The sequence below is a fragment of the Gallinula chloropus genome (assembly GCF_964237585.1).
Source record: "Gallinula chloropus genome assembly, chromosome: 3".
NCBI classification, from domain to species: Eukaryota; Metazoa; Chordata; class Aves; order Gruiformes; family Rallidae; genus Gallinula; species Gallinula chloropus.
Window position 1 is genome coordinate 73,238,785 of NC_140087.1, and position 25,937 is coordinate 73,264,721.

General features: G+C 54.8%; 1 protein-coding gene across 1 annotated transcript in view; it reads right to left on the reverse strand.

Moving 5' to 3' along the window:
* Positions 1-252: 252 nt before the first annotated feature.
* Positions 253-25,937, reverse strand: part of LOC311190345 (cullin-9-like) — a 33,822-nt gene continuing 8,137 nt past the window's right edge. Inside the window, exons 5-41 of the mRNA XM_084262241.1 lie at positions 23,946-24,084; positions 22,529-22,719; positions 21,693-22,065; positions 21,290-21,485; positions 20,796-21,003; positions 20,498-20,691; positions 20,138-20,355; positions 19,791-20,022; positions 19,310-19,415; positions 18,768-18,995; positions 18,514-18,610; positions 18,265-18,436; positions 17,945-18,050; positions 17,579-17,674; positions 17,317-17,492; positions 16,657-16,790; positions 16,402-16,578; positions 16,077-16,189; positions 15,437-15,619; positions 14,920-15,077; positions 14,351-14,561; positions 14,095-14,260; positions 13,784-13,929; positions 13,495-13,612; positions 12,913-13,109; positions 12,573-12,829; positions 12,132-12,495; positions 11,682-11,822; positions 7,640-7,804; positions 7,387-7,550; positions 5,302-5,395; positions 5,009-5,083; positions 4,611-4,721; positions 3,203-3,320; positions 2,721-2,854; positions 2,449-2,540; positions 253-1,483 (exon numbers count right to left, since the gene is read on the reverse strand). Of these exons, the coding sequence (XP_084118367.1) occupies positions 1,282-1,483; positions 2,449-2,540; positions 2,721-2,854; positions 3,203-3,320; positions 4,611-4,721; positions 5,009-5,083; positions 5,302-5,395; positions 7,387-7,550; positions 7,640-7,804; positions 11,682-11,822; positions 12,132-12,495; positions 12,573-12,829; positions 12,913-13,109; positions 13,495-13,612; positions 13,784-13,929; positions 14,095-14,260; positions 14,351-14,561; positions 14,920-15,077; positions 15,437-15,619; positions 16,077-16,189; positions 16,402-16,578; positions 16,657-16,790; positions 17,317-17,492; positions 17,579-17,674; positions 17,945-18,050; positions 18,265-18,436; positions 18,514-18,610; positions 18,768-18,995; positions 19,310-19,415; positions 19,791-20,022; positions 20,138-20,355; positions 20,498-20,691; positions 20,796-21,003; positions 21,290-21,485; positions 21,693-22,065; positions 22,529-22,719; positions 23,946-24,084 (6,252 nt within the window). The 3' untranslated portion in view covers positions 253-1,281. The remainder of the gene's footprint in view (positions 1,484-2,448; positions 2,541-2,720; positions 2,855-3,202; positions 3,321-4,610; positions 4,722-5,008; positions 5,084-5,301; positions 5,396-7,386; positions 7,551-7,639; positions 7,805-11,681; positions 11,823-12,131; positions 12,496-12,572; positions 12,830-12,912; positions 13,110-13,494; positions 13,613-13,783; positions 13,930-14,094; positions 14,261-14,350; positions 14,562-14,919; positions 15,078-15,436; positions 15,620-16,076; positions 16,190-16,401; positions 16,579-16,656; positions 16,791-17,316; positions 17,493-17,578; positions 17,675-17,944; positions 18,051-18,264; positions 18,437-18,513; positions 18,611-18,767; positions 18,996-19,309; positions 19,416-19,790; positions 20,023-20,137; positions 20,356-20,497; positions 20,692-20,795; positions 21,004-21,289; positions 21,486-21,692; positions 22,066-22,528; positions 22,720-23,945; positions 24,085-25,937) is intronic.

Consider the following 25,937-nt stretch of genomic DNA (forward strand, 5'->3'; position numbering starts at 1 on the left):
GTGATTGACTAACACACAGTAGTTAGTGCACTTGGGACAGTGTGTTCCATGAATCTGCTGTGGTTATTATATCGAATGTTGTGAGTTGCCTGCAGGCGGTATCAGTGAGTGACATGACTGTTGTGGGCAGCAATACTGCATTCTGTGACTGTTGTGCTGGCAGTATGCATTTTATGTATCAATAATGGTTGTGATAAGTGTAGTCCTACTTCTAAAAGCAATAGTGCATTTCCCCACAGTACCATGAACCCTGCAGTAGTGACGTATTGAATGCACGTAGGTTTCAAATAAATGATTCTTATTTTTTATTTAAAACCCTGCACTCGAGTGTCTTTCCAGCAGTCACCAAGGTGGCTTGTGGGCTCCACGGGGAGGTTTCAGCCCAGGAATATCTTTCAGTGTTTGCATCTTGTGTGCGAGAGCTACAGCTGGACACTTAGCATGTTTGAAAGGGAATGGTGGTAGACCCAAGAAATGACATAGGGCACTCTTAGGACTGCACGTTATATAGGATAGCCTTGAGCCCCGGGGTCAGAGGTCCTGCTTGCAGGTATACATGGGGAGCTTTCCGGCCAGGAATGTCTTTCTGTCCTCACACCTTTGGTTTGGGAGCTGTGGCTGGACATTTAGCATGTTTGAAAGTGAATGCTGGTAGAGCTGAGAAATGACACAGGGCACTGGTAGGACTGTTCCCTGGGCTAGGAAAGCCCATCCTGCTTCACAGCAGAGAAGACAACTCCAACAAACAGCAGAAGAGCTGTCCCCCTTATCTAGAGGCCTGCCCTATCCAACACTGAACTGTGGCTCTGGAATGACTCTCAGCAGCTCCATCCAGGAGGCTCTGACGTGACCATGAACACATCGCTTCACGGTATTTCGACACTGCTGGGTTACAGTGCCATGCTAGGACACAAGCCTCACTCGCCTGGGGAGAGGACACCCAATAGTCCTTCAACAGGTGGCAGGCAGCCCTCACTTTGCAGCTGGATTGTGGCTTTGGGACTCAATTAGATACCTATGGGCAGAAATGGAAACAAGGGAGAAAGGCAGGCATCTCCTTGCCTGGGAGAGGTGGCCACAGAAACACCACCCATCTGCCCAGGGGAGTGTTTCTGTGCATTAAAGGCAAGTTCTGTGCATTAAAGGCAAGCAGCCCCCAGAGGAAATGTCTCTGTTCTGCCTCAGACATCTTCACTGTCTCTTAAGGAAAGATACTAATACAAACTGGTCAAGTCAGCAGAGGCAGAGGTCCAGGCTGGCAGGCTGGGTGACAGTCCACTTTTAGTCATAGGCATCATCATCATCAAAGTAGGAGTCACAATCAAGGTTATCTGACTCATCATCGAAGAGAAAATTATCTTCGTCAAGGTCATCATCATCGTCATCATCATAGTCTTCCTGCCACTGTGGTTCATACTCATCTTCAGCCTCTTTGCTGACTTCATCAGTGTTGGGGGAGTCACACAGAACGGCAGGTTTTGGCCTGTTGAGGAGGAGAGCATCAGAGCAGTGCCCCGGCTATGAGCAGCGACCACAGCCCAGCCCCACGCCACCCTCACCCTGCCTACCACCATCACCTCAGCATCCCCACGCAAGCCATGCTGCAGTGACACAGAGGCCGTGCAGGGGCACCTAGGAATGGCCATTAATGGGTCTTGTCCATGTTTGCAGCACAGAGCTGTGTCAGAGAGCCACCTGTGACTGGGTCAACAAGCTGCAGCGTGAGCTCTGGTGCCTCAGCCTTATTTCCAAGGAGACCAGAAACCCTGCTCTGAAAAAGCATCTCTTGACTCAGTTGTTACTCTTTCCTGCAACACTCAGCACCCTGTTCAACCCCTGGACACACAGCAGCTGTCAGAGGGGATTGGTGACAGATGCCAGTTGTTTTTCTTGGTTTAAACAGCATGTCATACAGGAATGGACTTCGTTTCAAACTCATCACCTCTCAGTCATATTTAACACCTGCCAGCTCAGCGCTCTAGGACAGGGAAACAACAAGCCATCCGCTTTACCTCTCAACACACTGTTTTGCAGCTGTGTCACCTCTTCTTTCTTCCCTTCTTAAAACAAATTTCAGGCCCTTCCATGTCCCCCCATGTATGTTCTTATTCTTGCTTCTCTTGTCTAGACACCTCCTAGATCTCTGATACACCTCCAAAGAAAGAGCATGACTCTCCACAGAAACTCAAGAGTCCAGAGGGAGCAACCTCCGTAACTGGGTCTGCCAGTGACAGAGCTTTCCTGACCATAGCTGTCTTCCAAGCAGAGGTTTTGCTGGTCTCCCTACACCACTACATCATTTTACATTGTTATCTCAACCCTCAACACAGGATGCAAGTGATCAGTAACTGTGATTAACTCTCTTGTAAGTCAGCAAACACAGGAGCAGTCACCCGCTCTTGCCTGCGCTCACCCACCCTTCCTTGTTGCTCCGCTACAAAAACTCACCCTGTGCAGGCAGGGGTGGAAGTAGGCACGTTTGAGAGTTTCACCTTTCCCTGACCAGGACCTGCCAAAGTCCAGAGGCCAACATGGAAATCCTGCTGGGATGTAAGAACAACCAGAAGAAAGAGACAATATGTAAACTGGGGTGTATTTCATGCTGCAAATCCCCTCCCTACATATGCACAGCCCTCAACTAACCAAGCCCCCTTCCAGCTTTGCCCAAGATCAAACTAGACCAGAGCAAGACAAGCCCCTAAGAGGCACGTGGACTTCACCTGCGTGGAGAGCCAGAGTATTGCAAAGAGACGCTCCTTGATCTGATGTACCAACTCCAAACCAGTGCTGAAGTGCTTGGCTTTCAGGAGCTGAAGAGAAGCAGCCAGGTCCTGGTACTGCAGCAGGGTTTCCTCTGCAATTCAAGGCCAAAAGTCACACTGCTTCCCATACTCTTAAGCAGAGAACAAGCCCCTTGGCTCTGATTTTGAAGCCAGTCACAGCTACTTAGGTCTCCAGTGCATGTATGCTCCTCTTTCAAAAGGAAACGTACTGCTCCTTACTGCACCAATCTATACTGGCAGCCAAACTACTTCAGTGACTTCCCAGAAATGACATCAAGGAGGCAACAATAGGCTGGGAAAAGCAAGAGAGACCAGCTGGGTGCTGGTACGTACTGCTACTGCCCCATTACAGAGCTGCCACCCTTTGAATAGAAAGCTGGGAATGCCAGTCTCTACTTTGGAGAGGTTGTGGGACTTACCCAGAAGGATCTGAAGAGCATTAGCGTGCAGCTCTAGGCTCTCAGTCTGCTCTTCCACAATGTCCATGCTCTCGGTGTGCTGGTTATAGTAGCTGTACACACAGGAATAGGCCAGTACCTGGAGCAGTACAGATCATGATGTAAGCATCCTCCTTCAACTTCAGAGTGGACAGGAAAAGAGTAGCATCAAACCCTTCCAGACTTTGCTACAGATTTATGGCTGAGAGAAGTCTAGCAGTGCTCCTGGTCTGTAGCTACAGTTCAGTGAATCCCCACTCCAAGAGGCAGCAGAGCCAGGGTACCCAGAGCTACTCACAGGACCGGAAATTAATGTGTAATTATTTTGTAACCAAGTCCAAAATAGCTGATTTGTTCCTACCTGCAAACCATGACAAGGGCACAGACCATAAACGTGCAACAAGTGCAACCAACCAACCATCAGAGCATCAAAACCCAGCCAGCACAAAGAATCTACCCTTTGCTGGCAACCCAGCTTGAACTCCAGTGGCAAGGAACTGCGCTCGCTGAGCTCAAAGGGAAACAAGGCACGGTGCTGTAAAGAACCAAGAGCCCACCATGAATGCACTTCAACTGTAATGAACTCCTCTTACGAATGAACGACCCCGAAAGCCATCCCGACGCCCAGCAGAAAACAAGACCACTGTTTCCATTTAAAGAAAAGGGCCAGAAATGCCAGCAGCAGCAACATGCGTGTCCTGGCACATGCATGGGCTACCACTCTGGGTCACATACCCTTGTTCACAAGCCTCTCCCAAATTTGTCTGCCTGCACAAACAAGGTAGATATTGCCAAGGCAATAGTGCAAAGGCAATTCCCACCTCCTTCCTATGTTTCAGGGGACAGAGGACACTGTAGGCCTACACTGTTCCAGGCTTACTGGATACATGCAGTGGCTGTACTGCAAATCCTTCATAACGTGGCTATCAGGGCATTCAGTATGCAACTCAGTGCTCTCAAAACACCGTGGCTCATGAAATGAAGTTCAGAAAGGAAAATCATAAGCATCAAGAGGAACTTCCTAACTGTAACAAGGCCTCAGGAGAGCTCTCAAAAAGTAAGTACCACTACTGAGGCAATTCAAGTTGGAATGGACCAAACCCAGTATATAAAAACCCTAAACATAGATCCTTGTGCCAATTCCACGGTGTCCACTTGAATTAAGCTCCAAATCCTATGAGCGACTGTGAGGACACATTGCTCAACTCAGAGCGAGAGCAGAAAAGACAGACCTGAGCCCTTCCCCCATCCTGATGCTATTCCTCCCCTCAAGCTTTTCCTATCTCCTCTGGTTTGGAGTAGAACAAGGTTGGCATCTCCTCACTTTATGAATGGCATAAAACATACCAACAGAATTAGGCCTAAATCTCAGCAAGCCTATCAGCCTCACCTTCCGTGCCTGTTCTAGCGCTTTGCAGGCATCAAGAACAAAGGTCAAAGTCCTGATTTTTGGCATCTCCTTGATGGAAGAAACCCTGTTCCTCAGACTCATGGCAAATTCCTGTAATAACCACAGGAGGGAAAAGAAAAAAAGGTCAATGTCAAGTTCCACAAGACTGGAAAAGCAGCAGATAATTGCTAAGCATCCTGAAGCACCTATCAGAGGAATGCAAGCAATAGGAGAGCATTTATGGCATCCAACTGTGACATCTCTACTGTGCCATCATTTCCACCTTTTACAGTGTCTGAGCTCTAGCCAGAGACTCCTTGACACACACAACAAACTGTCCTGCTCACCAGGGCTAAGGCAACAGAGTCAGCACCTGCAGAGCAAGGAGGCGGCCTTACCCTTGCTTGATGATGAAAGGTGCATCTCTCATTGTAATCCTGAAATCGCTTCTCCTGCCAAGCTGCTTTGCTCACCTGCAAGGAGAGGTAGAGGAAACCTGTAGCAATTTCCCTCAGGTACTGGAGTTCCCTGGAAATGGCTACCACAGAGACTTTGACAACGCTACTAATATTACTGGTGAATACACAAAGTCCCACATAAAGGGCATGAGTGGAGATACCCACCCTCTCTCTGAGAGGCCAGGTGCATCTCAACACACACATGAACCACAGAGCTATAGCAAACCACTCACCAGAGCAGAGCAGTTGTAATAATCCTTGTGAGTCGGCCTCCAGGGCTTGAGGCAACGCCAACAGAAGCCATGATTACACTTTGCACATGTCATGCTGCATGGTAGGAGAAGAACCAGGTGTATACAATCAGGCACTAGTAACCTGGTATACGACACTCGCGTGGGACGTCTCCCAATGGCTTACAGTATCCCGAACGACCGGTCTCCAGAAACCAAATACCAAGGTACCCAAGTACACCAGATACAGCTGGGCATCCACCAGACCAAGAGCTCAAGTAAATTTAAAAGAATACCTTAAAATTCAGAGGATGGTCCTTGTCTGCTCCCGCAGTGAGCCGAGCAGGGCAAGGAGTCCCTCCGGGAAATCCCGGGGTGCGCCTAGGGAGTCCTGCTCCTTACCAGATCCTGCAGCCGAGCAGAGAGGGTCCCATCTGGGGTGCCAAACTGATGCCTCAGAAAGCTGGAATCAAAAACTCAGCAGCCTTGGTGACTGTGAAGCAGGTATCCTTCATTGCAGCGCCGGGCACACAGGGGATCGCTCCTCCCAATGTGTGCGCCCATTAAAGCCACATTCCTCATATTTATACAGATTAACTATACACATTCATTGTCATTCCTAAGAAAAGGCAGGGTTATGCAAATTATTTCCAGGAAATAATTTACATTAACTTCTCCCAGATAGAGCATGCTCAGTGACACTTAGGGGGCCTTCCGGTGGCCTTCAGGGATGAAGGTTAAACATCTTCCTCGCTCTCAGTGCATGCTCTTTATGTTTCTTCTCCATGGTTATCTGAGCTCAAAGACACATTCCTTTTCGCTGAAAACAGGATACACTCCGTCTCCCACTTGGTCATCAGTCTCACCACCCCTGACTCCCCTATCTTCTACTCCCTCCAGCTTCAAGGCTGCTACACTATTGTTATGCCTAAGTTTTACAGCCGCTTTCGTGAAACAGCTCATGTGATTACAGCCAGATTCTGCTGAAATCAAAACTAACCTATTCCTAAAAACACACAAATTCTTACTTCTTTATCTTCAAGGCTGTTACTATTGCATTGTTATGGTTAAGTTCTGCAGCTGCTCTCACAAGCAGCTTACACAGTTACAGCTTCCTCTTAATCTATTCTTAAAACCAGGAAAATTCTGACATCAAAGTTATATTAATTGTCTCTTAAGATACACCTACATCAATCCACTCAGCATGATTACATTTCACTGAATCAGAATCACCCAGCCACATGCAGACAGTTCCTCCCAGTATTCCCCTGCCTCACCAGGCTGGAGAGTACAACACAGTCCCTTCCATTCACTCAGTACTATGCATTTCCCTGTGTGTACTTCCATTAAAGGCTTCTCTGGAAGCGGATGATGGTTGAAACCAGTCACCAGGTCTCCAAAAATAGCTGGGTGAACTGCAGCACTATCTCCCAGTACTAACTTACCAAGTACCTGGGGAGTGAACTAAACATGCCACAGTTTAGTGGCATGATCCATGCAAAATCCACACAAGCACCTCAGCTCTCCCCTCAATACCACCCTAGGGCCGCACACAACATGTGGGGACAAATCACAGCTGGGCACTAAGGGCTGTGCCAGTGCAAGAAAGAAAGAGAGACTCCCAAGACCTGGCTTCAAAGATGGAGGTAAGTTCCAGATCACAGAAGAAAGGTGACAGAGGTTCAAAGCTGATTCAAAAAAGGCACTTAAAGGAAAAACTGCTTGAAGTTAATGGGAACAGGTGAGCATAAAAGAAACCAACGGTGCTGAGATATCCACTCCGGTACCTCTGTTACGTCTACAGCAGATTCCAAGAGCAGACAAGTGTGCACTAGAAAAAGGTACTTCAAAATGTGTTTTGGTTCTGCTACAGCTATCAATGGATTTCACTCAGAATGCTGGGCCATATTTTTCTTTTTCTAGGAACTAAAAACAATCACTCATTCCACTAAAACTAGAAACCAGACCTGCTGTAACTTTTACTCCACAGCCAAAAACGAAGGAAAAAAAAAAGCAGAATGGCACTAACTCTTCTTGGTCTCGCCCTCTTCTGTCTCCAGATTTTAACAAACAAAAACAGATACTTACTGCAGGCACCCCTCATTTTTCTCTATCTGAGCCTGGCAGCTCGGGCAGTGCTTTGAAATGAGCTTAGCCAGATGTTTGCTTTGGGCTTCACTTGTCATTCCTTCATAATACCCATCATCATCCACCCACTGAGACATGTGGCTGCAGCTAGCAGGATAATGGGCCTGAAAGAGAGAGACAGTCAAGTTCACAATAGGAGAATGGTGTGTGCCAAACCCAAGACAGTATCGCCCATGAGTCAGCTCAGTCTCACCTCAGGGAAGTTGCAGTTGAAGCAGGATATCCAGGAGCACTTGGAACAGGCTGCCCCATAACCAAGTCCATCCTTAAGGAGGATCTGATCACAGCCCTGAGGGTTGGTGCACCAAGTCAGGTTGGAGCAACACTCAACGTAGCCTCTGAGGAGGGCTTTTTCGTACTGTAATAAGAAGCCAGGAAGGAGATTAAAGGCAGAGAAGCTGCATGGCTAGGCCTTACAGCTGGAGTCTGGTGCCTCTGGGCTGAACGACTATGCACAACAAAACAGCACTAAGGTAGTTTGCTCTGTCATTCCCTTTGTATAGATTCCCCACCCCTCATGTCATATCTGGAGGCCATTTCATATAACCACAGAGCAGCTGAGGTCAGAATGCACTTCTGGAGACAAAAAAACAGTCCAAGCCTTCTATCTCAAAGCAGGGATGCTCAGGACCATGTCCAGTTGGGTTTTGAACATACACAAGGATAGAGACTACAAACCTCTCTGCCCAACCTGTTCCAACGTCCCACTACCCTTACCCTTAACATATTCTCATGTTTAAATGGAGTTCCTTGTACTTAAATTAGTGCCCACTGCCTCTTATCCTTTCACTGGATACCCCCAAGAATCTGGCTCCTACACACTCCATGTGTGTATCCGTGCATGTAGTCAAGATCCACACCTGAGCCTTCTCAACTCCAGGCTAAAACAAACCCAGATCTCTCAGCTTCTCCTAGGGGAGTTCCATCACCTATACCATCTTGGTGGTCTTTTGCTGGATACTCCCCAGTATGTTCATGTCTGCCTTGTACTGGCGAGTCCAGAAATGGACATAGTACTCCAGATGTGGTCTCACCAACACTGTGTAGAGGGAAAGGATCACCTTCCCTAGCCCACTGTCAATGCTCTTCCTAAATTAGATGCTAGCAGGCCACCTTAGCCACAAAGGCACACTGCCAGCTTATGTTCAACTTGCTGCCATCACAACCCCTCTTCTTTCCTTCCTGAGGAGCTGCTTTCAGCTCCCTGCACATACTGTTGCACTGGGTTATTCCAACCCAGGAGCAGAACTTGGCATTTCCCTTTGTTCACCTTTACTACACTCTTACTTGCTAAGTTCCCTAGTCTGTTGAGGTCCCTCTGAATGGCAGCACAACCACACAGAGCATCAACCAGTCTTCCCTGCTGTTTACCACCTATAAATGTGCTACGGGTGCACCTGGTCCCACCACCCAGGTCACCGAAGTTGATGTGAAACAATGTCAACATTTCACAGAATCAGCAGGTTGGAAAAGACCTTTAAGATCATCGAGTCCAACCATTCCTGTCTTATGCTAGACCAGATCCCTAAGTACCTCATCTACCCTTTTTTTAAACACATCCAGGGAAGGTGATTCAACCCCCTCCCTGGGCAGCCTGTGCCAGGCCCTGACAACTCTTTCAGTGAATATTTTTCCCTAATATCTAATCTGAAGCTGCCCTGGCCCAGCTTTCATAGAATCATAGAACAGCCATTTTATTCTTCTTAGAGAGCCAGTGTCTGTGTCTGTTGTCACCCTGACAATAGGTGATGTGACCATTTCTGCCCAGACACCAGCACCCAGGAAGATAAACAGGTACTTGACTCAGCAGACAGCAACAAATTACAGCCTTCACAGAGGCTGAATTTCACGCCTGATGGCTAGAGTTTTGTCCTATTCTGTTTTCTTGGTGAGGAGGAGACAGAAATACAACTGCTGAAGCAGATCTAGGATTCCTACAGGAGCCATAAGAGAATCATAGAATCACAAAATGGTCCGGGTTGGAAGGGACCCCAAGATCATCGAGTTCCAACCCCCCTGCCACAGGCAGGGCCACCAACCTCCAGGCATGACCTAAGACAAGGTTGCCCTGGGCCCCATCCAGCCTGGCCTTGAACACCTCCAGGGATGGGGCATCCAACACCACTCTGGATGGCCTTTTCCAGAACCTCACCACTCTCTCTGTAAAGAACTTAAAGGAAGGAGCTTCTCTCAGGAAGCCTAAAAGGATAGGGGAAAAGAGGGAAGAAATCTAGCTAAGTACAATCAAGAAGTTGCCACGTGACACTGACCAACAGATCTCAAAGAAAGCTCTGCACACGCTGGAGTTAATCCAGGTATGAAGACTACAGCATGACTGCCAGCAAAGAGCCCCTGGAGGCAGAAGGGACTCTGACAAACTTGAGGGAAACAAGGTTGAGAGAGAACATCTTTGTTTATGTTTTGTAAAAATGCAAGCATGGAAAGTTTAAACTCAACTATTCTTAGATTAATGTAGTCAAAAGGGATTTCTTGCAGCTATTTGGCACTGGTGACACAGCTGGATACCCAAAACAGCTTGGGCTCCCACAACAGACTAGAGGAAGTGTCATCTGTAGGCCACCCAGAGTCAGGGGCTAGAACACAGAAGGTATGAGGGGAGGTTGAGAGAGCTGGGAGAAGGCAGCAGAGGGGGATCTTCCCATTGCCTAGAGCTACCTAAATCTAAGTTGTAGAGAAGTCTGAACCTGGAGAGGTATGTTTTAACTTCAGCATTAAGACTCAAACACAATAACCTGGCTAATTTAAGCACAGGGTTGGACCACAGATCTGTATGTGTGACTGCAAGAGGCATTAATGCTCCAGCCACAACCCTTACTGACAGAAAAGGAAAACAGGTAACATTCCAGCAAAAGCAGAGCAACCTGTTCAAACTGGATGCAATTTCTGTTGACCTGCAATAATGGATTTTTTTATAAATTAGCCCTAGCAACAGGACATTAAATCCTGCTCTCAAACAGGTGTGACTACAGTCACAAAGCCAGTAAGAACTAACTGCCCACATACACGTGCCAATTCTCCAAACATTTCTTCCAGAAACCAAGATACAAAAGATACATCAAAGAGAATGCTTTTCTGTAGCCTTGCCCATTTTGGTTGCCAGTTTGCAAGCATAAAGAACAAAATATGTGAAAGAGCAGTCTTTATGACTACTGTTCATTTCTCTTCATGGCTGTTCACACAGGATCATAACAATAGTAATTAGCTGGAAGAGGAGGAGAATGTTTTTGGAGAATCAGTTGCTGGTGGAGACGTGTCAAACAACAGAGCAGTGGGAAACAGATAAGAAACCTCTTCTGTCCCAGGTTCACAGAATTGTAGGGGTTGGAAGGGACCTCCAGAGATCAAGTCCAACCCCCCTGCCAAAGCAGGTTGCCTAGGACAGGGCACATAGGTAGGCGTCCAGATGGGTCTTGAGTATCTCCAGAGAAGGAGACTCCACACCCCCCTGGACAGCCTCTTTCAGTGCTCTGTCAAAAAGTTTGTCCACATATTGGTGCAGAACTTCCTATGCTGAAGTTGCTAACTGTCCAGCAGTTAACAAGAGTGTCATCTGACAGCCACAGCTCTGCTGTTTGGTGGGGAAGGCACTCAGCCCTAAGCAATAATTAAAACCCAAAAGAATAAGGAGAAAAAGTAACTTCTGTCTCAGACAAGCAGCTCCTGCTATCCCCTGGTGACTGAGGACTAAGGGAGCAGAGCTCAGGAAGCCTGCTTTAGAGAGGTCTGTAGACCCACAACAACTTAATCAGAGCAAAGACTTAACTCTAATGTGGTAACTTCAGTCATCTCCACAAAAACCTGCCGTGGTCAAAGCCAGAGACTGGATGCAGCAATAACATGAAATTGGTAAAACGTTTTCTCTTCATTTGTCCCAGATTTTACAATTGCTTCAAGCACACCAGCAGAGGATACTTGTCATGAGCTGCTATCTCCCCTCTCACCCAGTCCTCAACTACAGATGGCCCTGAAATGTTGTTTACTGGAGACATGTTTGGAGGAAATACCACCATCAGCTCTTCTGCTGACGTTATGCTCCCCTAAACAGCTGGTACTAACTATCATCAACAGACACCACGATGCAGAAATCGCTCTGCCTCAAGTATCACACTGCCGGTCTTGGGAACACAAAGAGGAAAAGCAGCAGCAACGTTACCTGCTAGTGTTGGTCAAAATGAAAGAGCTTGGACACCTAGTAACCACATCTTCTACTTTACCTTGGCTATTATCTCCTCGGAGGAAACAATGGAACAAATGAAGGCTGCAGTTGGCTGCGCACGGCACTCGGATATGGGACAGGTGCAGTTGACAACCATGTTCTGTTCAATGCGAGTGGTGAGGTACTCACTCCAACAGGGCTGCAAAGGCAGAAGAGGAGATCAGAGCTGAGGAGAAGCTGCACCACCTGGGCCACGTCACCCTGGAAGAACACCCCACCCAGGAGAGGGTGCACAAACCCACCACAAACAGTGGATGAGTACTCAAAAGCACAAAAGTGGGAACAGATAATCAGGAGCTGAAGGATCACAATACATGAGCTAAGGAAAAAATGTATAAACTCTGTGAAAACAACCTGCTAACAGTTTCTAGCAGTGTCAGCCAACTGCCACCAACACGGCCACAATTTCCTAGCAAGTTACAGGAGCCAAAGACCCAAGGATCTTAACCTTGCAGCAGTAGTGCATGCAGCAGAGGGTAGGCAGCTTCTCAGTAGAACACAGCTGGTTCACACAGACTGGGCAGTGGGTTCCTGGGCTTGGAGGGGGCTGGGCATCCTGCACTTGAAGCCCTGAGGAGATGAGCAGGGTCTCACGGTTCTCCACATAGCACTGGATCAGAAAATCCACATTCCACCTGCAGTGCATGAGGAGGTGCCGTGCAACATCTTCTGGGATGCTCAGAGTATCCTGAACCTGCTGTACTGTCTGATTCATGAGCAGCTTCGCTTCCTCTGGACTAAGTGTCTGCCCCATTGGCAAGGGCAGCATTGCCATCAGAAACTCCTCCGACTTGCCTCTGCCAGGATTCAACCTGACACGGAAGAACAGGTCATGTCAATACAGAACAGAGATACACACCCCGCAGCACCTGGTGACACGCATCCCTACCACACACAGTCTATGCTGTCCTCATCTGGAGATGCCTTTGTTGGCCTGCTCTGGAAAACCATCTGTGCATGGCCCCCAAGAGGTGTGGTGGGTTCAGCAGAGATGTATTCCAGGACATGAGGCCTCTCCTCCTGGCGCCGAAGATAGCCCTGGTTCAGGAGGTGCAGGACACAGGACAGCACATCCACGCTGTGGCAGGAGAAGCTCAGGAACTGCAGCCCTGGCCCCAGCTCACCCTTCTGACAGGCATCGATCACCTACAGCAGCAAGGGAGCCCCATGCTGCACTCTGGTGTGGCACAGCACCCAGGGGCCCTCCCCACCCCAAAAGCCCTCCATACCCTAAACACCAGGTTGTCAATGTGGAGCTGCTTCTCCACCTTGAGGATGCGGGTGATGAGGCAGCAGAGGACGTTCCTCTTCCTTTCCAGGGCGCTGACCTCAGCCCTCTCTGCCCGCAGGTACCTCTGCCGGGGCAGCAGCCTCAGGCAGCGGCCAGAGGCCTGGGCCAGGGCTGCCTGGTTCAGCCGCAGCACACCTGGAGCTACACCCAGCTCGGGGTCAGCCGAGCCACGAGCTGGGCCCTGAAGGAGCCCCAGGACACACGGGTGGCTGCTGGACCCAGCCCTGGGCATGCTGCTGCTGCCCTCACAGGCATCAGCGCCACGCAGCAGCCACAAAGGCAGCCCCTGGGCCTGGTACCCAGCCCCTTCCCACAGAGACCCACGCACAACACAGAGCCCCAGTCCCGCACTGCCACCCCCCTAGCCCCAGGCCCCAACTCCACGCACAGACCTGCTCCCTGAGCACCCGCAGGCTGCCCCAGCCCACCTGCTTCCCCTACAAGCTCGGGCACCCCCACCCCAGCACCCACGCGGGGCTCAGGGTGGCACCTCCCCGGGGCACCCCAGCCCCACACTCACCTCCCGGCACACAGCTCCGCACCAGGATGCCCTCATCGTGGGTCAGCGGCGTCAGCGCCTGCTGCACCAGGTCAGCAGGGAGCCCCGTGGCCTGCAGCAGGGCCTCCACAGCCACCTCCTGAGGGGAGGGCGGGAGAGGGGAACAGCCAGCTGAGCACCCCGGTCGCAGGCCCCGCCAAACAAGGCGGGGGCTGTGCCCCGACTGGAGACCCGGCCAGAAGGGAGGATCCGGCCCGGCTGCGCTCCAGCCGCTGCCGCCTCCCGTGCCCACGGCGGCCCCGGCTCCTACCTCGGCGCTGTTGAAGCTCAGCAGGACGTACATCTGCAGCGTGGAGACGTGGAGGACACAGTCACCGAACTGCAGCTCCGCATGGCCCAGCCACGTCCACTGCAACCGCCGGGGCTTCGTGCACTCCCAGGCCAGCTGGCTCTGGCCTGCCAGGCACAGCCTCAGCAAAAGGGCCGGGCTCCAGCCCCTGCCCGCGGTGCTCCCAGGACCATTCCCCCCCACCCCCAACTCCTGCTGCTCGCGGCTGAGCTGCTGCGGGGGGCTTGTGCCCCGCGAGACCCCCAGGCACACGCGCCACCAACGACACTCACTCTGCCTGCAGAAGTCGGCAAACTCGTGCAGGGGGGAGCTCAGGGACACCGAGAAAAACCTCCCGGGCTCATCCATGTAGCAGAGCGGGGAAACGGGCCAGCAGCGCGGGGACAGCGCCAGCACCTTCACCTCCGGCACATCCGCCAGCGGGGCCGGACCCAGCGCCTGGGCACGAGGGCGGCTCAGGACGGGCCCCGGGATCCCTGTGAGCAACGCGGGCGGCCCCCAGCACCCCCACCCAACCGGCACCCTCACCTCGTCCAGGCCCGTGCCCAGCTCCAGCAGCTGCCGGTCCCTCTCCTGCAGCTGGAAGAGGTGAAACTGCTGCTGGAGCTCCTCAGACTCCACCAAATTGCTCAGCATCCCTTGGGGGAAGCGGCTGGGGAAGCACTGCCCAATCTCCTCCATGACGGCCCCTTCCAGCCAAGACGGCCCGTGCGCCAGCAGCCGGTCCCCCAGGTAGTGCCTGCCACGACCACCGGCGCCAGGTCAGGGGCTGGCCCGAGCCCCGTGGCCACTGGCCACCAGACAGGACACAGAGACGGCCCCAACCCTGGCCTCACCCCAAGGTGCACGGGCCCAGAAGCACCCGCCTCCGGTCCCCAGCACCAGCCAGGAATGTGCCCCCAGGGACTGGCAGCACCCAGAGGCCCTCACAGCCTTTCCCTCCGCGCCAGAGCCAGGGAAGGTGAAGTGGGAGCACCGCTGCCACATCAGTCCGAGCTCAGCCACGGCCCCGGCACTGCCTGCGCCTCCCCCACCACGCGGCATCACGTCTCACCGCGCCAGGCCCTCTGGCCCCACGGAGACGCAGCACCCCTCACCGGTAGAAGTGCTCGAAGGTGTGGGCGAGCTCCAGGCCGCTGAAGACGACGAAGGGCTCCAGCATCTGCTGCAGCCACCGCAGCGGCCCCGCGCCGCCTGCAGCCCTGTGGAGGTCCTGGATCTGCCTGTCAAGGTAGCGGGCAAACTGCTCGCTCACCTGCGGAGGGACAGGGCTGGCTGAGGAGGGGGTTCACCGGGTGGCCACGGGGCCAGGCTGGGGGAGCGTGCTGGGGGGAAGCAGCTGGGAAACCCTGGAGCTCTCGGGCAGGCGCTGAGGGTGCCCAGGCACCAGCCCCAGGCAGGAGCGGGCTGCGGCTGGGGCCACGCCATGGCAAGCACCACACACCTGCAGCCGGGCACCATCCGGGGCCACCACAGGGCAGAGCTCCGGGGCTCCATGCGGGGAGGGGGCCAGGTCACCACCCACCCAGAGCTCGCCCTGAGGCTGTGAGCCAGGGCAGCGCCCCGCAGCCTGAGGCCAGGCCCAGGCACTGCCATCATGCTCCCTTGACTCACGTGCAGGGTGGTAAGGAAGGAGAGCTGCAGCAAAGCCCCCGCAAAGCCCTGGCCCAGGGCCAGCACAAAGGAGGCCTGCTGCCCAAAGAGCTCCTCCGTGGCATGGCGCAGGCGCTGGTACAGCCCGCAGTAGCGCTCCACGAGGTCCGGCGCCTGCCCTGCTGCCTCCAGGAACCGCTGTACCTGTGGGACACACCACAGGAGAGGTGAGCCCTACAGCAGGGATGGCCTCTGGGGATGTCCCCAGCCCCGCTCCACCAACACCAACCACCTGCTCCCTGGCCAGGGGCTGATCAGAGGCACCAGCACTGCCAGAGGCTATGCAGAGCCCAGGGAAAGGTGGGTGCACAGCCCCAAAGGCTGGGCAGGGGCTGCGAGGGCAGCAGCACAGCGGCAGCCCAGCAGGGAAGAACTAGCTCGATGCTCTGCCCTGCTGCCAGCCACAGCACCAGCCTGACCCCAGGGCTAGGCTGCCAAGTGTGGCAGGGCTGTCCCCACACCCCTCTGGGCCCTGTGGAGGCCAGGGACAGCCTCTATGCTCCTAGGGCACTGCTGGGCCCTGCTAACTCCCCTACACCCACCCAGCGTGGGGTCCCATGTGCCCTCTCCACCCCCCACGGCCAGACCCGCCAAATTCTACCTGCTGCTGCACCACACCACGCCAGCACCGCGAGATGCCCCACAAGCTGCTTGACTTCTCCACCACCTTCACAGCCCTGGCCGGCACCTCCTTGTTCTTCCCCTCCTTCCCATCTGCTAAGGGAAAGCCCAGGCTCAGCACACTGACCACCAGCAGCCTCTCCCCGCAGGGCACAGGGCAGAGGACGTGCACGAGCCTTCCCAGGCTCGGGGGCCTCCTGTGCCACAGGGCCCTCCCCACAGCTCCCCGGGGATACCCACGGCCACAGCCTGTCACTCGGGACCACCGCCTCCCCTGCCCTGCGGGAGGGCAGCCCCTCGCTCACCAGCTGCTCTTGCCTCATCTGGGGCTGTGACGCCGGGGTCCACGTGCACCAGCAGCTGGGTCAGGCGTCGCACACGGGAACCAAAGACGTCATCGCGGCTCGCGGCACGGCGGGGCAGCTCCGTGCTCTCCAGGTACTTGCTCAGCAGCCAGGCCAGGGGGCTGATGCCATTGGAGTCTGCGAGGCCAAACAGACTCAGAGCGGGGGCCTTGGCCTAGGGCGCAGCGTGGATGTGCCCAGCCGAGCACGGGGTACCTGGGCTGCTGATGCTCTGCACCAAGGGGTTCACCAGGGCCTCCCAGCACGTCCTGCCCAAGGCCCGGGCCGCCTCATCATCGGGAAGGAAGCGGTCAGCAAAGCCCTGCTCGTGCTGCAGCACCCGGTTCAGCCTGAAACAGAGACCGGGCAGCACATGGCACTGCCAGGCACCTTCCAGCGACCGGGGGACTCCCCAGGACAGCAGAGTGCCACGGCCGCTCCCTGCCCTGTCCCTTGCCAGGAGCAGCAGCTCAGCAGCCCCACTCGCCCCCGGCAGCCAGGGCCCTTTGCAGTCCCTGGGCCCAGCCTGCACCCGGCCTTGGGGCTCTTGCAGCCAAACAGGGCGGCTGCGCTGCTCCTGTGGCCGCAAGATCCTGCCTGTGCCACACCGACCTCCGCCAGGCTGGGACACGCCACCCCCATGCAAGCACCTCTCTGGTGGGTTAGCTGTGCCCACCTGAAACCCAGGGGGACCCCACGGTGGCCCTGGCCCTCTAGGACTGCTGGGAAACAGGGAGGAAGAAGGGCCCCTCCCTGTCCAGGTGGAACACCTGGCCACTCCTCTCCCAGCCAGCAGTCCCCTCCTGGGCTGCCAGTACTGTCCCCCCCAGCCTGGGGACATGGGGGATGCCATGGGGCAGCCAGGAGACAGTTCACCTGCCAAAGAGCTGCAGCAGTTGCCCCCGGTCCTGGCTAATCTCCTGGCACCAGGCATGAGCCCGAGCGGTGCAGGAGAGGAACGTCCGCCGGCACAGCTGCTCCTTGAAGATGGGCCAGAAAGTGGGCCTGGGACCCAGCACCTCGATGCCACGCACGCGTGTGTCAATGCCACCCTACGGGACAGCGTGACCCTCAGCTCCTCGGGCACGGCCCTCGCACCCCCACGGCCAGCTCCCAGGCCCGGCGCCCTGCTCCCTACCTGCTGGCACCGCTTCACCCGGATCTGGATGACGGGCCAGAAGCGGGTCATGTTCTCCAGCAGGATCACTCTGCTGTCCGAGGGCAGGATGGTCACCTGCAAGGAGGCAGCAAGCCCTCAGCACACCAGGCCGTGAGCGCCAGGCACACTGCACGCCCCGCCAGCCACCCCCACTAAAGCCTCTGTGTGTCCCCTGGCAGCCCCTGCACACCAACCCCAGCCCTCAGCACCTACAGGCTGCAGGCTCCAGCAGCACAGCTCCTGCCATCCCACTCCCCCACGGGACACCAGGGTGAGACCTTCCCAGGGACCAGCCCCCACTGCTCCCACGGGTCCCCACAGCCTGAGCAGCTGAGCGAGACTCACCGCGTTGAGCTCAGTTCTGACGGTGGCAGGGCTGTCTCCCCCCAGCACCACAACACGGGCCGGCATGTAGCTGGAGTCCTCGCTGGCCACCAGCATGCTCATCTCCCTGCAGAGCAGCAAAGACGGTGCCACCCCGCCATCCCCACCTCCCTCCCTCCCCAGCCACCGCCAGCCCCACGCACTGCTGCCCACATCCAGCAGCCTCCAGCACGGGGACCACTGGGGCAGGGCGTGCCCACATCCCCAAAGCCCTCTCCTCCCTGCACAGCTGCAGGTCCTCCCGGCCCCAAGGCCCCCCACATCTCCAGGCCCAGCCCCACCTGACCACCACGCCACACTGCATGTGCACAGTGATGGAGTGGGACCCAGTGCTGCCGTTCGACTCCCAGTAGGTCTTGGGGTTCCTGTCCGTAAGCCTGCTGGCCCGGTGGGGGTTGGAGGAGACCTGCACTTTCTCCCAGCACTTGTCCTCCTTCACCTCCATGCTGGAGCCTGTGGTGAGAGCACACGCAGCCTCCAGCCATCAAGCGGCACGTATCAGGCACGGGGCTGCAGCTCCCGCTCCCCACACTCGCCTCGGCACAGGTTGCGCAGAAAGACGTCGAAGAAGGGGATGCTGATGGGCTGGTGGCTCCGGCGGTGCTCCTCAATCTGCTCCAGGACCAGCTACGGGATGGGCGAGGCTCTTACCAGGGGCCCCACATGCTCCTGCCCTCGCCCGCCCCACAGCAGGCAGAGAGCAGGCGGCTACCCCCAGTGCCAGGGACGGCTGGGGGGCCCCAAGACCCAGAGCCCAGGCGCAGCAGGGCCTCCCCAGGCCCACCTGGATGCAGCCGGCCAAGATGCTGGTTGTCAGCTTCTTGTAGAGGCTGGCGTACTTCTCACAGTCCATCACCAGGTCGAGCAGGGCTGGTGCCAGCGACGGGGCCGTGCTGTGCTTGTCCAAGGCTTTGGACAGTGCCTCGCGAGTGCCCGCGCGGCACAGCACCACCGCACAGTCCTTGCTGGCCGTGGCCAGGCGGTGCAGGAAGCCAACAACCTCCAGCACCACCTGCGGAGCAGGCAGCCCTGAGCGGCCCGGCTGGTGCCAGGAACCCCCCAAGTCGCAGCAGTGGGGCGCTGCACCGCCCCATCCCCTCCGCCCGACACCCCAGCAGCACCCGCCAGAGCCTGGCCAGGCACAGCACCGGGCCTGCCAGCACCGTGAGGTGGCACAGCCACTCCCCACCTTTCCCAGCGCATTGGCCACAACGGGGCCGGGCTGCTGCAGGCAGGGACCCCGCTTCACCCACACCAGGCCTGGCAGATGCACGGCACAGCCAGCAAAGCCACCCCTGCCTGACATGAATCCTGGGGCACCCTCACCTCCCGGTCGCTGCTGTGGGCGCTCAGGGAGGACAAACAGGGCTCCACACACTCGTGCCAGGGCAGCGCATCCTCCTGGTAAGCGTCCAAGAACTTGTTCAGGATCCTGAGTGACAGAGGTGGCCCGCTCAGGCTGGGGCACACAGACGGCCCTGTTTCCCTGCCCCACCGGGAAGGAAGGCCAGTGCACCCAGGCACTGGGAGCCAAGGCTCCCCAGGCACTCTGGATGTCCCACTGGCACCCACATTGCCCAGCCCTCACACACCCCCACCAGCACCCCAGCACACAGTGCTCTCCCCATGTGGCCTTGTGCTCCGGGACACCCTGAGCAGCACCCACGAATGTGCCGGGGTACACCTGCCCCTGGCAAAGAGCAGCTCCGCCAGGACCCCAAACATGTGCCATGCCCCCAGCATCACCACAAGCACTCACACACTGGCCACAGAGGCCCCAGACCCCTACCAAGTCCCCCAGACCCACCTGAAGATGCTCAGGCTTGCGACCTTCTCCACCCCCAGCAGCTCCAAGCTGCGCAGCACCAGCCTGAAGCACCTCTGGTCCCGCAGCAGCTGCGCCACCTCGCCAGAGGCGACGGGGCCTTCGCCGCAGAGCTGTCGCTCCAGGGCCACCACCACATCCTTGGACGAGATGTCATCCCCCAGGCTGCCCAGCAGCATCCGCACGTCCCTCAGGTCCAGGGCGGGGGCTCTGCCTGCCACGACAAGGACACCGGCGCCTCGTCCCAGCACTCGCTCCAGAGGGGCGGCAGCTCTGCCCGCTGCCTCCACAGGGCCGTGGCACGGCGGGGCACGCAGGCAGCACGCTACCTGCTGTCTCCGGGCCCAGGGGCAGCCGGTGCTCCGCGAGGCGGTTGATCGTGCCGAGGGCCAGCACGGCGTGAGGGCCGCCAGCGCTCTGCCCGTCCCACCAGCAGCTCCGCAGCACCGTGGCGAGACCGCAGGTCAGCAGCTGCTCTGCCAGGCCCCGGTGGCCATCGATCAGCATGTTCACCACCAGCAAGCCGTTCCGCACGCCCGAGGAGGCCCTGCAGGGACACAGCGATGTGGGTGCCTTCCGCCCCAAGCACGCAGCCTCCCTGCACCCACAAGCCACCTGCCTGCCCTGCCCGCCACACCCCCGCGCAGGGTCCCCCCAGCCCCCAGCAGCCGTCCTCGCTCTGTCCCTACCCTGGTAAGCTCTGCATGGTGCTCAGGGCAGCAGGGATGGCACTCAGCAAGCTCGCCGAGCCCTCGCTGGAGGCAGAGCCAATGCTGGCAAAGATCTCCCGCATCATCTGCGCGTCGGCACGGTTCAGGGGCAAGGGCGTCCCACCGGACCCTCCCGGCTCTCCGGCTGCAGCTCCCACCAGCACCTTCAGGGCCTGCAAGGCCAGCAGCCATCAGGAGGGCAGAGGCATCTCCACCACTCCGCGCCAAGCCCGTGCCCCGGCCTGCCCACCTACGGCATCCCCTCCGCCGCACTCACCGCCAGGCCAGCCTGCTGCACCAGGGCAGAGGCGCTGTGCTGCTGCATGCAGGCCAGCACAGCCCGCACACCACCCTCCGTGGCAAACGGCACACGCCAGTCAGACTTTGCCAGGAGCACGGCCAGCAGCCGCAGCGTCACCACCACCACGGCCTTGTCTGCCGCCTCAGTGCTCAGCAGCTCCGCTGCCGCCTTCACCAGCTTCTCCCTGCGTGGGAAAGGATGCCTCAGGAGGAGCCTCCTGTCCCCTGTCCCATTAGCACCCCGCACCCTGACAGCCACCTTCTCCCTGCAGCTGGGTCAGCCCCAGGAATGAGACTGCCTGGGACAAAGGGACATGCAACCTGTGTCTCTTCCAGCTCAACACAGCAAGGCATGAACACACCAGCCTTCCCGCTCCCACCGCCACCTCCCGCACTCCAGTACTGCCCCCCACCCTGCCAAAGCAGCCTTCCCCAGGAAGCAGGAAGGGAGCACAGCACCCCACGGCTCACCCAACGCTCCTGGGCCCCAGCCTGCCCTGGCCTTGGCTGACTTGCTTCTCAGGCTCAGCCTCCTCCTCCAGCATCTTCAGAACGTGCCTGAGCCCAGCTAAGCGCAGCCCCACCGCTGAGCTCTGGAGCGCATCCAGCACGGCTGCAGCTGTGGCCAGCCAGCCCCTCTCGCTCAGCCCCTGGGAGCTGCCCAGCACTGGTGGGAGAGAGGCAGGGACACAGGCATGAGGGCAGCACTAACACCTCCAGCAGCTCTCATGGCGACAGGTACCCACAAGCTCCCCCCTCCCCAGGTGACCTCCGGGTGCCTCGGACTCCCACGCCCTCCCAGAGCCTTCCAGTGTCCAGGCACCAGAGCCGCCTCCAACGCAGTCACGTGCCACGGCACGTAGCGGGCAATTACCTTTCATCTGCTCCTCTGTCACCCCTGGGCAGAGCAACCCTTCCCGCTCGAGGAGCTCACTGAACAGCTGGGAATCCGACTCCGTCGCTGCCGCGGGGGCACGGGGCAGCACTGTGGCTGCGGAAGCATCTTCCTTCACTGCCTGGGCCCTCGTGGCTTCAGGGCTGCTCCCGCAGCCGGCGCCCTCCGAGGACGCCATCGTGCTCCCCCCACCGTCTTGCCTGGCTCCCCTACCGAGGAAGTATTTGGCGTAGACGTGGGAGCCGCGCAGGTCACGCTGAGCGCTGCCATGGCACCGCTTCTCCAAGACCTGCAGCACCTTCTGTGCCAGCTCTGCAGGTACCGACAGCTGGATCAGGGCTTCTTCCTCCACCTCCAACAGTTCGAAACATGGGGGTCAGGTTAACCCCACACACTCACCATGGGCACCCGTGACAGCCAGTGCTGGAACGGGCACAAAGGCCGGAGGTCCCCAGGGCCATTCTGCACTGCCTCCTTCCCCAGGCTGTCCCCAACCATCTACCACCAGACTGCACTCACCAGCCAACTGCAACCAGAACCACCCATGGGCTGTCACCCCAAACCTCACCGGACACGCTCCCTCGCCCGGAGTCGCTGGAGGCTGCGTTTCCTCTCACGTCTCGTCACCCCTTTGCTGTGCCCAGTCCCGTGGGCTTTCGCCATCCCCCATTCACCCACCCTCCCATTTCAGTCCCACTTCAGCCCCATTTGGGCCGTCCCTGCACAGCTCACACTTGGGCTCTCCTCCTCCAGGGCCTCTCCCTTCCCTAATTTCCCTAATCTCCCACTTCACCATGGCAGGCTCTGGCCCATACCTTCTCCCCCTGCTCCTGCTGGATCAGAGAGGTGATCTCTTTCTGCTCCTGAGCTTCCAGCTTCTTCACGAAGAAGAGCAGCTCCCACCACTCAGCGCGACTCAGGGCCTCTGCAGCCTTGGCTGGCTGCTCCCCCAGGTAAGGCAGGGAGTACAGCCCCCCAAAGGGCTTGCAGAAAAACGGCTGTGCAACTGCAGGAGAGCAGGGCAAGGAAGGGCACCGTCAGCTCTGCCAATTCCCCCATCCTCTGCTGCCCACTCCACATTCCCCACAAGGGAAAGAGCTCACGCAGACAGTCTGGGCAGAACTGATCCCCACTGTCCCACAGTCTGCTGTGGGAAAGGGAGGTGACAGGAGGGCAGCAAGAGAGGGCAGAATATGTTACCTCTTCAGTTACAAGAGTAACTGAAGATTAAAATATGGATCATATTAATATTAATATTAATATTAATATTAATATTAATATTAATATTAATATGATCCATAAATTAAATATGCCATTAAAGATGCCATATTTTCAACTGGAAATAAGGATGTTTTTAGAGTGGATAATTAGCTGCTGTATATTCTGTCTCTCAGTTAAATCCAAATCACTCTACTCAAAATATGTCTTGCAAGGTAGCAAGCATGATTAAAGAGTTACTTTAACAGGTTTTCTGGCCAGAGTCATGTCAGATGCCGAACAAGAAAGGACTATTTGAAGTCTGGATTTTCCCCTTTATCTTACCTAAATACAAAAGCAATGTCAAAGGATTCTAGGAGATTCTGCAAATGCCTCGTAGAAACAGTGCATTTAATGCTCACCTTGCCCAAAACTGAGCAGTATGAAGTTGAACAAACTGTTGGTAAGTTAATGCTTTTAAAAATCCACATCACTCACTTATAGAGATCTGAGTGTGCCTAAAGCAGCTTCATGTCAGAGGGGTTCTACGTTCTTCTTCTGCCAGTTTGTTCAGTTAATTCAAACACACATTTTTGACATAGTTTAAATAAAATTTTATGCTTTTCATACCATGACTTGTTGTGTGACAGAAGTCTAGGATGCAAAAACACTCCATGCAGCCACAAGCCATGTAATGACTTAACCAGCTCTGCATGGTCACACAAGCAAAACGCTTTCTAAGTCCAACCTGCTAGTTGCTATATGCTTAGCCATATATGCTAAGCTATATGCTTAGCTAGCATTCACAGCACCGAGCCTGACTGAGTTCAATAAACAAATGGACAATGCACTCAGTCCCATGCTCTGACTTGGCTGGTCCTGTACGGAGCCAGGAGTTGGACCTGATGATCCTTATGGGTCCCTTCCAACTCAGGAAATTCTATGACTCTAAGTTCACCACTCAAACACATGCCACCGCAAAACCAAAAGAGAGATGACACAACCACACACACCCCACCCCACACACAATCTCACCTGTGCCTAGATCAATGCTCTTTAACAGACCATATTCTTTCTTCTGTGCAGCAGGATCTTCCCTCTGGTCTCCAAAGCCAATGATCTCCAGCAGGTGCCAACGCATGCCGATGATCTGACCCGTTGACTGCCATAAAACCTGTGTGAGAAACAAATCTGGATGATCAGATTTGCTTACTCCTTCAATCTTCATGCTACGTTTGTCCTCCCATTTCCCATGTGTCTGGAGACAAGCACAGTTTAAGTAGAAGATTCCTAATTCACATGCTGATTTCAACACACATACTGTCTAATTTTGAATACCATCTTCATTAACTTGCTTCCCTGCTTACACCTGGATCTTTATTAAAAAAACCCACAAAGTTTGCCTGAAACCACTACAGATCTCATCTAGCACAGCAGCAGGGACAGGAGTGCATCTAGTCAAGCGTGCCCACTCCACAAGTTCCCAGCAGCAGGTGTATGGAGAAAAGCACACAAAGGAAGAACTTACCCAATGCTACTACAAAGCAGATGAGCTCTATATAGCAGGTCTTGTGGCACAAACCACTTGGTGAATGCAAATATAAAGAAAACTATTTTTCCTACTCTGACTTCACATTGTGTTGGTTATACTTTTACACTTTGGTCATTCACCAAGCCTCTCAGACAGGTTTTGGGCAAACATGTTTCAAAGGCGGCAACTGTTTCCTATGCTCTGTCCAAGCTGCCTCTCCAAATATCTGGGTTTTTTAATGGCTTCCCATACCATAGCTGCACATTTAAACTTCTGAGCAGAAGGACCCAAGAACAGCATGTCAGTAACTTTTAAACAAGCAGCAGAAAAACAGATGGGTTGCCTGATTCACTGAGCTCTTTTGGAGTTACACCAGTGCTACTTGGACTCCATTGTGCTGGAGAGTTAAAGAGATAAGATGCTGAGAGACTTTAAGCACCACGTGGAAGGAAACTGAGTTAAATTCTACACACAACATCAATTAATCTTCAGTGAAACCCAGAGACAAGCTAGTTATTTACCATATATTGTGGTTTGGTTCATTTACATGGCTAAAAGCAGCAACATTGAGCTTTTTTGTCAAGTAGGCCTACATATGTCTTTCAGTGCCTTTATGTTTTGTCATCTGTGAGTACTGTCCAAAAGCTAATGAGAGCATTTGCTTTGTAAAATTGATTTGGAAGTCTCAGTATTTAAAATATGTAAGGTCAGCCCACACCTTCCTTTGGAGCCTAGAAGTCTTTGTTTTGTTTACTAGCATGTAGGTACGACGGGCAGTGGTTTTAAACTAGAGCAGGGCAGGCTTAGATCAGAGATTTGGAAGCTCTTCACTAGAGGGTGGTGAGACACAGGCACAGGTTACGCAGGGAGGTGGTGGAGTCCCCATCCCTGGGGACATTCAAGGTCTGGCTTGATAAAGCTCTGAGCAATCTTACCTAGTTTAAGGTGTCCCTGCTTACTGCAGGGGGGTGGGACTAGATGACTTTTAAAGGCCTCTTCCAGCCTGACACATTCTGTGATTCTACTAAATATCATCTCAAAGTACCCATGGAAAGATATGACTGAAGGACCAGACACCACAGTGGCACTTTCTTCTTTGGAGGGGCCAAGAAAACAAAAGAAAACTGAGCAACAAAGGAAAGGTGAGAGGGGGTAAGAGACAGATTCATGATGGACTGGCTCCAATAAAAACCACACATGAATCTGCAATGTGTGCACAGAAGACCAACAGCAAACTCAGGCAGGATGAGCTGCAAGTGCAGAACTAATTGAAAAGGAAAAGATCAATTTTTTAACAAAGACTGGGGAGATGAAGTTCTTCTAACTTGAACTCACCTGTCACCAACACATAACCTGTCAATACAAAGCAAGTGTGATACACAGGACTAAAGGAACTGAGACAAAAAACAAGTTTCCCTTTAAAGAGAGACTGATGGCAAAAGCCTAGAAAAGCAATAATGATCATGAGATGTCATTACAACAATGATTTTCAGATG